Genomic DNA, 16,266 nt, shown 5'->3' with positions numbered 1-16,266 from the left:
ACAACACTCTAACTTACCATCTTTAGATAATAAAGTACTCAACCTCTATTGTCTTTAACTATGAATGAACACAACACTCTAACTTACCATCTTTAGATAATAAAGTACCCAACCTCTATTGTCTTTAACTATGACTGAACACAACACTTTAACTTACCATCTTTAGATAATAAAGTACTCAACCTCTACCGTCTTTAACTATGAATGAACACAACACTTTAACTTACCATCTTTAGATAATAAAGTACTCAACCTCTATTGTCTTTAACTATGACTGAACACAACACTTTAACTTACCATCTTTAGATAATAAAGTACTCAACCTCTACCGTCTTTAACTATGACTGAACACAACACTTTAACTTACCATCTTTAGATAATAAAGTATTCAACCTCTACTGTCTCTAACTATGACTGAACACAACACTCCAAATGACCATCTTTAGATAATAGTGTTCAACCTCTACTGTATTAAAAAAGGAGTCATATGGTTCTTCCTCTGAGGTGCTCAATTAACACCTGTCCCAGTATCATCCAAACTACCTTTTTATTTGTCCCGAACTGAAAAGAAACCTTCCCAGATCCACTACATGTGATTGTATAAGAATTCAGCCCCCCCCCCCCCCCCCCCCCCATCCAACTTCCTTGGCCCGTCCCCAAATTAGTTTTGTGCCGTCCCAGACAGTGTTTTATCCTCCAGGGCATGTCTGGCCGGACACCCTTCATTTCAAGCCCTGGGCCAATCCGGTGCCCTCAGAACGGGACAGTCCTGAGGAGAGGATCAACTTCAGACAGACTTGGTATGAAGACCAGCAATTTGCTTTGGACCAAAGACTCTCTGAAGTGTATCCAGACTCCTCAGGACAGAGTCATCTCATGGTGCAGAGTTTCATGGAATGCCAAGTACGCACATTTCCTCCCGTGGCTCAGGAGATTAACTTACACACACAGAAATAATTGCCTTGTACAGACACAGATGACTTAGGCCTAACAAAAAAAATGGTTTGGTTCCGGTTGCCGACCGACCCTGCCGATTTAGGTGCGACCCAAATTATTTTATGTTAAAAAAAATAAGAAATACAAAAAAGTACAAAATATATATATTTTTTAACAATAAAGTTTAGTTAAATCTTAGTCAAAAAGTGCAGTCCATGTCAATAATGAGAATATATAAAAAGCAAGTATTTCACAATATTTGCACAGCTCTCTGACGTCAGGATATTTAGTGAGTAGTATTTAGGGGTGGCATTTTTAATACTACTACAGGTACCTTTGTACATTGTACTTTTGTAGTACAGTGTCTTTGTATTTTAACCTTTAGTTTTATGGATATTAAACATGCTGGCAGAGTACATGCATCCATGTTGTCGTGAACATTTTAATTAAATAAAGAAATTCCGTGGGAAAAAATAAAATAAAATAAAGTCCCTACCTACCCATGGCCTTAACTGACAACCAACAGGAACCAAACAATTTATTTTGTTAGGCCTTACAAATAAAGTACCTTAGACCTTAGACAGTCGGACACCTTGACTAATTGCAGCTGAGATGGGATGATTTTTTTCCATATATTCACAATCCCATGGTATGTGACTGACAGTGACACGTTAGTCTTGCATTGCCAGACGTATCACCACACTGTTTCTACATTTAGTCATTTAGCTGAACGCTTTTGTCCAAAGCGACGTACAAGTTCTGTACAACAAGTCAGCAGGAAGGGTACAACTCTGGCAGCTAAGGGTAAGTAAGATTGTCCGTCAGTTTCAAGTTTTCAAGTTTCTTTAATAGTTGTCATACAGAAGTACAGAATACTTTCATACAAAATGCTTCTTACTGTTACGCTCCAGAGACTGTGCTAGACAAGATAGTATCAAATAACATAGTGCATGTAATTTAGAAGAAGAAAATGAGGTCACAGTGTTCGGTATAGACATATGTACAATGTTCTGAGTTACCATATAATAATATACAATACTATGCAGTGTACTAATGTACAGTACTATATAGTGCAAAGCAGAAATGGGATGAGGTACAATTTAGGTACAATTTACAGTAAGGTGTACGGGTTGTGTGTCGAACTTGAGTGTTACACTCTTGAGTGCATAGTAGTAACATAGGCAAGGTAGATTACTTAGTAGCAAAGTGCATAATAGTAAAAGACAGTACGGAGGTTAGTAGTTTTTTTCTTTTTCATTTCAGATATTAATTGAAGAAGTGTGTTTTAGTCGATGGCAGAACAAACATAAGGTTTCAGCTGTGGTGGGAAGTTCGTTCCATCATGACTGAGAATAGCCTGTAAGTGCATTCACACACACACACGTCCTGTCCTCAGCCACTCCTCAGGATGTCCTCAGCTACTGCTCGCCAGGTTGTGTGTGAATGCACGTACACGGTCGGCCGCAGCTATTGTGGATTCACACATGGTTTTTCCTACACTTGACCTCCATACTTAAAGAATACTCTTTTGTTATAATTAATTAAGTGGCCTGGAACGATCCCGTTGAGAGACAGACAAGTAATATTGGATTATTGATAATGTACATAAATGGTGCATTTATATAGAGCTTTTAACCAAAGCGCTTTACAATTTTGTTCCTCACATTCACCCATTCACTCACACATCGATGGCGGAGGCCACCATGCAAGGTGCTGACCTGCTCATCGGGAGCAATTAGGGGTCAAGTGTCTTGCTCAAGGACACATCGACACGCTGCCCGGGAGGAGTGGGAATTGAATTACTGATTACCAGACGACCGCTCTACCTCCTGAGCCACTGTCCAATACATGTGTATGTAATCTTGTTCATATGACTCAGTCAGCTGTCACATAACCAATAGCGACATAACATGTGGATCTGCTACTGCGATCATTAACATTCTGTAATGACCATTATCGCCTCATAAATAATTGCATGTGACTCAAAGATAAATAGATTCCTTTCTTTATAATGGCAATAACCTAAGATGGAATTCATTCCGATCAGGGCTTGGATGAGGCTAGAACTGGATTCTGTTTGTGAGCCACACCTAGAGTACGGTAACTTCCTCTCAAAATGTTCTTTTTATGTTCTCCTTAAAATGGGATTTAAAGACTAGAAGTCAAGGGATCATTCAAAATGAATGCACATTTGCAAGTCAAATAATCACATCACATATGACCATTGATTTGGCCTAGTTTTAGGTTCACTTTAATGTTAACCATTTCACTGCAGCGCTACCAAACAGTTAACCCTTTCACTGCGGCAATACGGAAGGTTAACCCTTTCACTGCAACACGACAACGGGTTAACCCTTTCACTGCAACATGACAAAGGGTTAACCCTTTCACTGCCACACTACAGAAGGTTAAACCTTTACTATCACACTACAGACGGTTAACCGTCTGTAGTGTGATAGTAAAGGGTTAACCTTCTGTAGTGTGGTAGTGAAAGGGTTAAGAACAACAGGCAGAAATCACTGGTGGAACGACGATCTCATTATGACCCGGCTCAGAGTGTTTTCCACCGGCGTCCTGGTTCTCGTGTTTTGAAATCTGTGGCTGTGAGTTAGTCATCAGCTGACATGTGTTCCCAGTGATCTACCAGAACACATGATGTCACTGGTTGGGATAAAGTAAGCAGTGGGGAACTGCCAGAAGTCATCCAACCAGTAACATCGTGTATCCATGACAACAATAACATAAAACAGATGGCTTAAAATTAGGCTACTTCAAAATATATGTATTTGTTTATGTTTTATCAAATGTGACATTATTAATATACATTTTTAATGACACCTTTGGTTCCCATTCCTCTTTAAAGATCATTATTGCATTTCTGCTTCATTAGACAGTACAGAGTAGACTGACCGAAAGAACAACTTGGATCTGTTCTGTTGTCATAGAAATGTTCCAAAATAGTTCCCCCGTTACCAACGGGAGACAAGTCTCATAGTAACCAGTAGAGGTGATGCTTCTTTTTACTTGACTTTTAGAGGGGCCCTCCGATTGGCTGACTGACCCGCCTACGACCAACTAAATAACTATGAGGCGTTTGATTAAAGGTAGAATCTGCAATGCCATCAAACAGCGACCTCTAGGCAAAAGAGCACTGCTTGGTATTGCACTTTTGGGGAAAGGGGGGTGGAGGGGTTGCTATAGACTTTTTCAGAAGAATTCCGTTGCTATGCTGTTGTTAGGGGAACAGCTCGGCCTCACTTTATTTCCCGTCAGCTATTGTCTTAGCAAACACTAACAGGAAATAAACTTGGGCCCATTTACAATTTGTTTATGTTGCCAAGTTAGAAAAGGCCCTTTGCTGGTGACAGTTCTGGAGAGATTCACAGTATAATAAGTCACTATATTGGCTATATATGTTATATTATAGCTATATAGTAACGTATTATACTGTATATCTTATTGTACTATACCAGGGTATCTGCAGGTTTCTTTTGCAGTTCAATTGAATACTTTTTAAGACCTTTTTAATTCCACTTAGAGCAAGATTTGATACCAATTTCATGACCATACTAGCAACAAAAAAGACATAGCGACACTGAACTGGCGGCTGCACTTGGGGCACTTATGCGTTCCATACGAGTTCTCGCCAGAAACTCCCGGTAGCCCCGCAAAAAACGACTTGAATACAAAAACATTTAATATTATTTCATCTCCCGACAGCCTGGCTGCCTCCCCCAAATTTGTATACCAGTAAAAATGTAATGGAATAATACATTTGCATGACCTTAAAAAGAAAATTATGAATTTCAATTTATATGTTTTGTAAGACTTTTTACTACCCTGAAGATATCCTGTTATTATACAATACGTATTATGCTGTGTGTGAGTGAGTGTGTGTGAGTGTGAGTGTGAGTGTGAGTGTGAGTGTGAGTGTGAGTGTGAGAGTGTGAGTGAGTGAGTGAGTGAGTGAGTGTGAGTGAGTGAGTGAGTGAGTGAGTGAGTGAGTGAGTGAGTGAGTGAGTGAGTGAGTGAGTGAGTGAGTGAGTGAGTGAGTGAGTGAGTGAGTGAGTGAGTGAGTGAGTGAGTGAGTGAGTGAGTGAGTGTGTGTGTGTGTGTGTGTGTGTGAGTGTGTGTGTGTGAGTGTGTGTGTGTGAGTGAGTGTGAGTGAGTGTGAGTGAGTGTGAGTGTGTGAGAGTCCTACCGTAGTTTCTGGATGTTGGAGGCGACCCCAGAGAGCCGGTAGATCCCGTCCACCACACCATGCTGCTCTATGAACTCTGTGCAGCTCCTGAGAACCTGAGGGACTGGAGGCACAACACAGTGTCAGCAGTGATGTCATGATACAGTGTCAGCAGTGCAGTGATGTCATGATACAACACACTGTCAGCAGTGATGTCACGATACAGTGTCAGCAGTGATGTCACGATACAGTGTCAGCAGTGATGTCATGATACAACACAGTGTCAGCAGTGATGTCACGATACAGAGTCAGTAGTGATGTCATGATACAACAGTGTCAGTAGTGATGTCATGATACAACACAGTGTCAGCAGTGATGTCACAACACAGTGTCATCAGTGATGTCATGATACAACACAGTGTCAGCAGTGATGTCATGATACAACAGTGTCAGCAGCAGTGATGTCATGATACAACAGTGTCAGCAGCAGTGATGTCATGATACAACACACAGTGTCAGCAGTGATGTCATGATACAACACAGTGTCAGCAGTGATGTCATGATACAACAGTGTCAGCAGTGATGTCATGATACAACACAGTGTCAGCAGTGATGTCATGATACAACAGTGTCAGCAGTGATGTCATGATACAACACAGTGTCAGCAGTGATGTCATGATACAACAGTGTCAGCAGTGATGTCATGATACAACACAGTGTCAGCAGTGATGTCATGATACAACACACAGTGTCAGCAGTGATGTCATGATACAACAGTGTCAGCAGTGATGTCATGATACAACAGTGTCAGCAGTGATGTCATGATACAACACAGTGTCAGCAGTGATGTCATGATACAACACACAGTGTCAGCAGTGATGTCATGATACAACACAGTGTCAGCAGTGATGTCATGATACAACAGTGTCAGCAGTGATGTCATGATACAACACAGTGTCAGCAGTGATGTCATGATACAACACACAGTGTCAGCAGTGATGTCATGATACAACAGTGTCAGCAGTGATGTCATGATACAACACAGTGTCAGCAGCAGTGATGTCATGATACAACACAGTGTCAGCAGTGATGTCATGATACAACACACAGTGTCAGCAGTGATGTCATGATACAACAGTGTCAGCAGTGATGTCATGATACAACACAGTGTCAGCAGCAGTGATGTCATGATACAACACAGTGTCAGCAGTGATGTCACAACACACAGTGTCAGCAGCAGTGATGTCACGATACCAAGGTTTTGACTTTGATACAGATACCAGCCTAAGTATCACAATACCGGTTCTAAAACGATACCACGGCAAAAACCTAAAACATCAGGAAAAGTAATGGAATAATAATATTAGAGGACAGAAGATGGAACATTCTTTATACGATATGTTTTTATTTATTTATTATTTTGTATTATTTATGTATTAATAAATAAAATATCACACATCCATAAAGTCACGCATCCACTCAACTTAACGGCTGGGTATCGCGATACTTTTCTAGTATCGGTGTATCGTGCGACCCTAGTCAGTGGGACTGGAAGGTTTAACCAATATGTACCGTTATGGATTTTGACTACACCGTCATCCATGATACGTATACTAATTAGGGATGCACGATAATTATCGGGCCGATATCAGCAATTTGACGTCATCCCGATAAACCCGATAAAGTATTGATAGCTCTGATAATTTTTTTTTAACACTTAAACTTTTTTTTATTTTCATGTCAACGTTCACACGCACAATATATGCTTACTTAGGATTATTTGACTTGATTAAACAACAAAGCAGTCGGGGCAATGGCAAGCCGAAAACGGTGGAAAATTGTTATTTGAAGTTTGGATTTTATTTAAATTTTTTTTACAAACTGAGGTAGGTAAATTACATTTGAGACTAAACTAAAGTACAGAAAAAAGGTACCGTTGGGTACCGGTATCGATTCACAGGTACCGGTACAGTATCGGTTCAAATGTGAACGGTATCCATCCCTACTGACAAAGCACAATACCTGTTGGTTTTTAGTTCACTCATTGTTCAGGGAAACACATTGTTAATGACATTGACGGATTGTGAATTTTGTGATTGACTCAAATTATATTTATTTGGAAAAATAAATATAGTCACTTTATTTGAAGAGTCAAAACTGTTCTCTTGGCTTTGTTTTGTTGATAGTAGTAACGCTCATGCCATGATAAATCTGGTTAGGTCAAAACTACAGGAATATACATAAAAAAAAAGAATTATAATACAATATATATATATATATATCGGTTATCGGTATCGACCTTGAGGAGCAGAAAGTTATCGGTATCGATATCGGGGTCAAAAAATCAATATCGTGCACCCCTAATACTAATCGTTGCATCGTTGCAGCAGTACTAGAACATTACTGGTGAGCGGGACATATGGCCAGGGGACCAACATTGTGAACTATTCCTTCAAAGAATGTTCCCTGCTCTGGACATCTCCACCCTCATGAAGCGCTTGGGGCGGCTGGGCAATTAATCAAATGTTGGCTTCCAACGATTATGGAAACAAGATAAGTACGAGCGAGGGTCGTGTTTTTGAGCCAGTCATATTTTTGAGCCGGGTCAAGCCTTTGAGCCAGGTCATGTTTTTGTTTTTCAGTTGGATTATTTATATTTAAACTTCTAGGAAATCCACTGTTTCAATACATGCACGTTTCCAAAGTCAATGAGTCATCGTGTGAAATAACGGTGATCCCAATATTGTAGAAGCACTTAGTAACTGTGTTTTAAAAGCACACTATAAATAAAGTCTATACATAGTTTGTCATCAGCATCATCTCTTTCAGTCCACGTTGCCCAATACTCTGAAAGCCACATGAATGAAAAAGCTTCCTTTTCTCTATTAGTGTGTCCAGTCCAGTCCAGTCCCAGGGGCCGTCAGACCAGAGGCTGGAGAAGCAGGACACCGTCTTTCTGGATTCTAGGCTAAAGGAACAGGGCCTTTCTCTTAATGCATGTGTCTGGTGTGACCAGACACGCACACACACACACAACACACACACACACACACACACACACACACACACACACACACACACTGACACTGCTGTTACTCAGCTAGTGTCTTTTTTAGATAGTGTATGAATGAATGTGTGTTTGTGTTTATGATGAGAAGGAGAAAAATAATGTTCTTCATTCTATAGAATAAAGTTATTAAAGCACCATCTATATCAGAGATAATGTGTGTGTGTGTGTGCGTGTGTGTGCGTGTGTGAAAGAGACAGAGAGACGGGGAGAGAGAATGAGAAAGGAAGGAAGATAAGAATCTGTGTGTCTATTTAACCACAAGTTATTAAGGACTGTTTATATCACTAGAGAGAGAGAGAGAGATACAGAGAGAGAGAGAGAGAGAGAGAGAGAGAAATACAGAGAGGCAGAGAATGGGATACAGAGAGAGAAACAGAGAGAGAGACAGAGGCAGACAATGGGATACAGAGAGAGAGACACACACAGAGATAGACAGAGAACTAGAGAAGCAGACAATGGGATACAGAGAGAGGCAGACAGCGGCATACAGAGACACACACACAGAGAGAGAGACACACACACATACACAGAGAGAGAGGCAGACATACAGAGAGAGAGAGAGAGAGACACACACACACACATACTGTACAGAGAGAGAGACAGACAGACAGTGGGATAGAGAGAGAGAGAGAGCGAGAGACAGACAGCGGGATACAGAGAGATAGAGAGAGGCAGCCAGCGGGATACAGAGAGATAGAGAGGCAGCCAGCGGGATACAGAGAGAGATAGAGAGAGAGAGAGAGAGAGAGAGAGAGAGAGAGAGAGAGGCAGACAGTGGGATACAGAGAGAGAGAGAGAGAGACAGAGAGAGAGACCGTCTGGAGCAGCTGTTCAGACACATACCTAACATAGCAGAGATCTCATTCTCTACAGCTTCAAAACACTGAAACCCGATAAGCCCAAACATCTGCATGGAACCTGACCTCAAATTAGGGCTGGGTGACAAGGTCAACATATCTAGAATTCTGGGCCCCTGGCGCTATTCCCCATTCTATTCTATTCTATGATGATGATGATGATGTTGAAGAGTACTTTCTATGCACTCTCAGCAGTTGTCTGCCTACGCTACTTCAATAATACAGCAGAACAAACTTTCCATATATTTCCTGATTATTCTGCCCGTCTCTGCTAGTCGGCTGCCTTATGTCAGATTTGGAGGACTTCAAGTTCTGATCATAATGCACTATTGGCTTGTACTTTAGATATTACCTGTTGTCTTCATGTAGTAATAATAATAATAATAATAATAATACATTATATTTGGTGGCGCCTTTCACGACACCCACGGTCACCTTACAGACCGTAGAAAAAAAAACACAGCGAGGCAGTTAAAAGACAAGGTTAAAAAATAAAACAAACAGGAAGTATAAAAAACAGTGAAGTTAAAATAACAAACAACAAACGGCAACAAGTAAAGATATTTGACCAGATATTCTCTGCCGGCCTCACCTAATTGTACCGTCCTGCTCTCGTCCACTAATGATATTACCGTCTCCTGTCTGCCTGAACCACCCAGTACAGCCTAGGGCTGCTCGATCGTGGCAAAAATCATAATCATGATTATTTTTTATCGATATTGAAATTGTGATTATTAAACACGATTACTCGTTGATTTGAGATCATCGTTTTTGCCAGGTCCAAAAATCAACGCTTTAAGGAGATCTTTTATTTTTAGAGCATTAACTCTTTGGAAAACCTCTGCTGCATTTACAGTAGATTAACTTTTTAAAATAATCTTAAATTGTATTTAACACTGTAAAGTATTTTGTTTTGTTTTTTTTGTTTTCCATTTCTGTGCTTGCATGTAATTTTAGCCATCTTAATTGTTAGTTTCATTATGCATTGTGTGTACTGACTTTTAATAATTTTGTTTTGCAATAATGATTGTTTTTGTATGTTTTTTTTGTGTGGACCCCAGGAAGACTAGCTGGTTGCTGTGGCACCAGCTAATGGGGATCCATAATAAAATAAAATAAAAATCATATGACTACGACTGAATTAGTTTTATCTTTCTTTTCCACCAAAGGCAGCCTTTCTGTCGTCTTCTACAAGTTACCAAAGACGATTCAAAATAACGGGAGAAACACGCCGTGGCTCCTCCCTCTCAACACCAGCTGACACTACTGTTTGGGCTTGAGGAAGGGTGTGCTGCATTTACAACAACAAGTCCAAATGAAAGCAACGCGGCATTCGGCACAATAATAATTGTATCTCGATTATCATGTTTTCAATTGAAATGGAAACTGGATTAATCGTCCAGCCCTAGTACAGCCCGACGCACTTCTTTATCTTTCTACTTTCATGGTAAACAAGCCAGGCTGTGAAGTTTGACTTGAGAGGCCAACACTGACACCTTGTTCCACCTGCTGCAATAAGACTGTGGTCTGGAGTCTGGGTCCTGGTCAGGGCGTGAGCTGAATACACAATGGGTTAAGCAACGCACAGTTCAGCCAAGACTAGAGTAAGCAAAGCTAGACAAACATTGAGAAGTGGGTTGGACCGACACGGGACCAGCAGGTCAGATTTGGGGACCATTAGGGGACATTCTAGCCTCAGTGGCTCTTTGGAAAAACAACAGCTACACCTGCGGACAGGTACGCTAGGTATGGTTGATATTTAGCATCTAGTAGAGCTGCTACTAACCATTATTGATTCAGCCAACAATTATTTGATCCATTCAATCGGTGCATCTCAAGTAATCATTTTCCTCGTAAGAAAAACAATAAAACAGACGATTTAACACTTGCATTTAAGGTTACTTGTGTTTGTACTCAATTTATTAGATTCTTTCAGTCAAATTAATTGTGACTAATATCTCTCTTGTTGGTCTGAAGCCTAATATCTCCCTTCATCTGAAGCCTAATACCCCTTTGGGCTGAAGCCCAGCAAGCCTAGCATCTCTCTTGGCCTGAAGCCTAGCAAGCCTAACCGGAGTTGAGGTCATGCTTTTTTTTTTTTTGATCCACTTTTTCTCCCATTTTTCTATATTTTCTCCCATCCCAATTTCGTATCATCCAATTCAACCCTCCCCTGTCACGAACGCTGTTTCTTGCCTCCCACAAGCCGGCTGCAATGTGGACTAAGTCATACATAGCACAAGTCCCCTCCGGTACTTGAGGTAACAGCAGTCGCATCTTTTCACCTGCGCAGCTCGATCTCTCAGTGTCGAGGAGTAACGCGTGGGAGGCTCACGCTGCACCCGACACTTCCTGATTCTACTGCGCAGGCGCACCAACCGACTTATAGGAGTCGCTTGTTCACAACGTTCGATCCCCACCCTTCAGTTTTCCCTCCCCGTAATACGGCCAATGTGTATTACTGCGGACGACCAGCTAAACTGAAAACAATGTGGAGAGCTGGATTCGAACACGCGAATCCTAGCGTCTCCACACTGGTGGCGAGTGCCTTGCCCACTACACCACCTAGCCGCCCTAGAGTTGAGGTCATGCTTTATTGTTAACATGCTAACATGTTGTCTCACCGTCATGGCCTGAGTTCAGCAGGTGCTTTATTAGCGTGTTATTAGCGTGTCTCACCGTCATGGCCTGAGTTCAGCAGGTGCATTATTAGCGTGTTATTAGCGTGTCTCACTGTCATGGCCTGAGTTCAGCAGGTGCATTATTAGCGTGTTATTAGCGTGTCTCACCGTCATGGCCTGAGTTGAGCAGGTGCTCCCCCAGGTCGCAGCTGAACACCCTCTCCCGGAGGATGCCTCTCTGCTTCAGCTTCTGCTTGGTGGGGCGGGACTTCATGAAGGTGCGCAGGAAGGTGATCAGCTTCCCGTGTTTCTTACACACTGAGGAGGGAAGGACACATTTATACTTTATACTCTGATAGTATTCACACTAAATAAAATAAAACGCACTGTGGGAAGGACACACACTTTATACTCCGATAGTATTCACACTAAATAAAATAAAACACTGGGAAGGACACACTTTATACTCCGATAGTATTCACACTAAATAAAATAAAACACTGGGAAGGACACACACTTTATACTCTAATAATATTCACACAAAATAAAAGAGGAAGGACACACACTTCGTACTCCGATAGTATTCACTAAATAAAAAAGACACTGAGGGAAGGAGGACACACACTTCGTACTCCGATAGTATTCACTAAATAAAAAAGACACTGAGGGAAGGAGGACACACACTTCGTACTCCGATAGTATTCACTAAATAAAAAAGACACTGAGGGAAGGAGGACACACACTTCGTACTCCGATAGTATTCACTAAATAAAAAAGACACTGAGGGAAGGAGGACACATACTTCATACTCCGATAGTATTCACACTAACTAAAAAAGGACACTGAGAATGGAAAGACACACACACGTAATCCTCTCGCATACTATCCATACTAGTAAAATAGGCTTAAGGGAGGCCTCTGTTTGGGGAACCCTGCCAGAACGACTTCACACGTATTAAGTGTAAAACTAAAACCCCAGACAGACCACCAGTCGAGGGGCCACAGTTTGGACTCCATTCTCCTGCAAGACTCGCCATTATACATGTGCTGCACGCCTTAACCCTTTCACTGCCACACGACAGAAGGTTAACCCTTTACTATCACACTACCGACGGTTAACTAGTAAAGGGTTAACCTTCTGTAGTGTGGCAGTGAAAGGGTTAACCGGCTGTCGTGTGGCAGTGAAAGGGTTAACTTTTATGTGTATTGTCGCAGTGAAAGGGTTAACCGTTTGGTAGTGCTGCAGTGAAAGGGGTTAATAGCAACTCCCAGGCAACTACACAGGCATCCTGCTCATCCAACACCCCCCCCCCCCCCCCCCCCCCCCCGCCCGATATCACAACACGGCAGGACCCGGTGAAGAACCAAGCTACATTAATCACGCCATGCGTCTGGAAGAAAAGGTCTTCTTAAGCCCCTCACTCAGTGGTGTCCAGGTCAGTGGCGTTTAGTTTGTGGCCCCCTAAGAACCAGAGGGACGCCTACTCACGACCCACAGACTTGGATGAGCACAGAGAGAGAGCTGACCATATTCATTTAGCTCTTATGTCATGCTCAAGGTTGGGTTCCCGTTCCCGGTCCACCCTGTTCCCACCCAAATATTTGCAAAACAATTTTTGCAGGCGATTGCAATCAAATAAGATGTATATATTTGATGATCATTAAATGACAACCATGGCCAATGAGCTGTGTTGTGCCATATTGATCAAAGTAAGCTAAATAAAGGAGACATGCTCATCATATTCTGTGAGAAATTATGGCGGTATAATCAGCATTACCATTCCATTTGGTACCCTAACACTCCACCAGCGCAGTCTGAGCATGTGCAGGACGCCCGCCGTCTCCAGTCCTGTGACTTAACCTCCTTATATATTAGCCTTGGACAGCATGGCATGACACGTCATGAATACTATGAATGGCTGTATTTATATAACAGCTTTTATCCAAAGCGCTTTACAATTTGTTCCTCACATTCTACCCGTTCACTCACACATTCACACACCGACGACGGAGGCCACCATGCAAGGTGCCGACCTGCTCATCTCGAGCAGTTAGTTAGGGCTTAAGTGTCTTGCTCAAGGACACTTCGACACACGCTGCCCGGGAATCGAACCGGGAACCTTCGGATTACCAGACGACTTCTCTACCGCACAAGCCACTGTCGCCCCCATGAATACTAAATGGTTCACCGGCTGACATGTTGGGAGAGGAAGCGTGAGAACACTATGAATACTAGATGGTTCACCGGCTGACATGTTGGGAGAAGGAACCAAAATGCAATCTCGAGTGTCAAAACAAATACAGCTTTGCTTGTGAACGATTCCTAGCAGACGTACTCCTCCTCCGAGTAAATAACGAATTTGAGAAAAAAAAAAAACACTCCACACATGTTCAGACTTTCTATTGCGCCTCATTCACGCGGGAGAAGCGTGGCATCAATATCCATTTGGTACGAAGAGCCGAGCCTCCGATTGTTGACGTTCCGTTCCAGAGAGGGAGGAAAGGCTCCAGCTTCAGTTCCCTCCACCGGCAGAAACTCCTTTGTGTCGCCGTTCCCACACAGAGAAAAAACGCTGAGGCGGCTTTGTTTACTGTCTGTCGAGACGTCAGAGAGGCTTTACGCATCGTGCGGGGGGGGGGGGGGGGACCGCGCAGCCCGGATCACCTTACGCAGACGTGTCACTGTCATTTAGGAGCCCGCCTCGCCCCTGGGACGTGGTGGGAGGGGGGTGCGGGGAGGCGCGTCAGCACAACTCTCCCCGTCTGTTCACCGTCAAGCGGGCTGACAGCCCCCGGGGCCAGAGGCTGCTCAGACATCAAACCCACCCCGCGCTGGAGCCGACAAGGTCACGGTTCCCCATGTGTTGTTTTGAAACTCAGCATCTGCTGTAGTAGGTAGAGTGGACGGGGGGGGCAGGATGAGACCCCTGCTGTAGGTAGGGTGGACGGGGGGGGGGGGGCGCGTCTATTCGTTTCCTAACGCATTTATGCTTCCGCGTTTTGCGCTCTGATTGGCCACCGATGTTTCTGGTCGCACCAATCGTGTGACGGCAAGTTCTTTGGCCGGTTAAGCTCAGGCACTCTTTCGAAGTTGGTTAAGGTTAGAGTTTGTCTTAGAGCAGGGCGATAGAACACCAGCCCTGATTCCAAACTCTAACCTTAACCAACTTCGAAAGAGTCGCCTAAGCTTAACCGGTGATAAACTAGGCGTTAGGTAGTTTGCTGCTGGTCGAGGCGGAAATGGGCGCGTCACGCGATTGGGTGCACATGTCACATGACCAGAAACGTCAGTGGCCAATCAGATCGCACCAGAAACGGCAGTGGCCAATCAGATTCGCAAAACGCGAACGCGGAAGCATAAATGCGTTAGGAAACGAATAGACGCGGGCAGGACACCCCGCCTGCTGTAACGTGCCACTCAGGAGGAACGAGTACCTTTGAGCAAGGCACCTAACACCCGACTGCAACTATTGTGGCCAACAATAGAAGACTGGTTGTACTGGGCAGCTCCAAGTCCCAGGTATAAAGGTGAAGCACAGCGTTGAAGAGCCGTACATGTATACACAACAAATATATCCCTTGGGTAAAAAATGAATTAAAGGTTAAATTAAAGGATTATAGCTTAGGTGCTCAAGATAAGAAGCCCTGGTTAGCTGGCTTTGTAGTTCGTACCGATAGCTGCCAAAAGCTGGAAGAGGGCCACTGGTAACGGACCAATACCAGGCTAATAGAGGGCACTGGTGTTGGGAGGTTCTCCCGAATACTGGCACAAAAGAGCCACGTGCAACACGTCAGAAACAAGCCCAATACTAGTGGACCTGATACAAAAGAGCTGTGTAACACGTCAGAAACAAGCCCAATACTAGTGGACCTGATACAAAAGAGCTGTGTAACACGTCAGAAACAAGCCCAATACTAGTGGACCTGATACAAAAGAGCTGTGTAACACGTCAGAAACAAACCCAATACTAGTGGACCTGATACAAAAGAGCTGTGTAACACGTCAGAAACAAGCCCAATACTAGTGGACCTGATACAAAAGAGCTGTGTAACACGTCAGAAACAAGCCCAATACTAGTGGACCTGATACAAAAGAGCTGTGTAACACGTCAGAAACAAGCCCAATACTAGTGGACCTGATACAAAAGAGCTGTGTAACACGTCAGAAACAAGCCCAATACTAGTGGACCTGATACAAAAGAGCTGTGTAACACGTCAGAAACAAGCCCAATACTAGTGGACCTGATACAAAAGAGCTGTGTAACACGTCAGAAACAAGCCCAATACTAGTGGACCTGATACAAAAGAGCTGTGTAACACGTCAGAAACAAACCCAATACTGGCACCTGATACTAAGAGCCGTGTGTAACACCACGTCAGAAACAAACGGACAGGAGCACTTGGAGTCGTCCCCGGGTGTGGCCCCACGCCGCAACCCATGTCTGCTCCCGGCTGCCCTTGGGGGGAGGGACGACGGGATGGGTCAAGTGGAGAGAGGAAATGTCATCAGCGACCCCAAAAGAAATGCGTGTGTGTGTGTGTTCCTATGCGTCGCCCATCTCACATGTGTGTGACGTTCACTGCATGACTACGTTGCAATGT

The 16,266-nt window shown here is 43.3% G+C and overlaps 1 protein-coding gene across 1 annotated transcript in view; it reads right to left on the bottom strand.

Annotated features, from left to right (window-relative positions):
• Positions 1–11,982, bottom strand: part of arhgap32b (Rho GTPase activating protein 32b) — a 40,098-nt gene extending 28,116 nt beyond the window's left edge. The window contains exons 1-2 of the mRNA XM_084320608.1: positions 11,833–11,982; positions 5,138–5,240 (exon numbers count right to left, since the gene is read on the bottom strand). Coding sequence (XP_084176734.1) covers positions 5,138–5,240; positions 11,833–11,938 — 209 coding nt within the window. The 5' untranslated portion in view covers positions 11,939–11,982. The remainder of the gene's footprint in view (positions 1–5,137; positions 5,241–11,832) is intronic.
• Between the last annotated feature and the right edge of the window lie 4,284 nt (positions 11,983–16,266).

The sequence above is a fragment of the Notolepis coatsorum genome (assembly GCF_963971535.1).
Source record: "Notolepis coatsorum genome assembly, chromosome: 8".
Classification (NCBI taxonomy): domain Eukaryota; kingdom Metazoa; phylum Chordata; class Actinopteri; order Aulopiformes; family Paralepididae; genus Notolepis; species Notolepis coatsorum.
The sequence above is the reverse complement of the archived record's forward strand: the minus strand, read 5'-3'. Positions and strand labels throughout refer to the sequence as shown.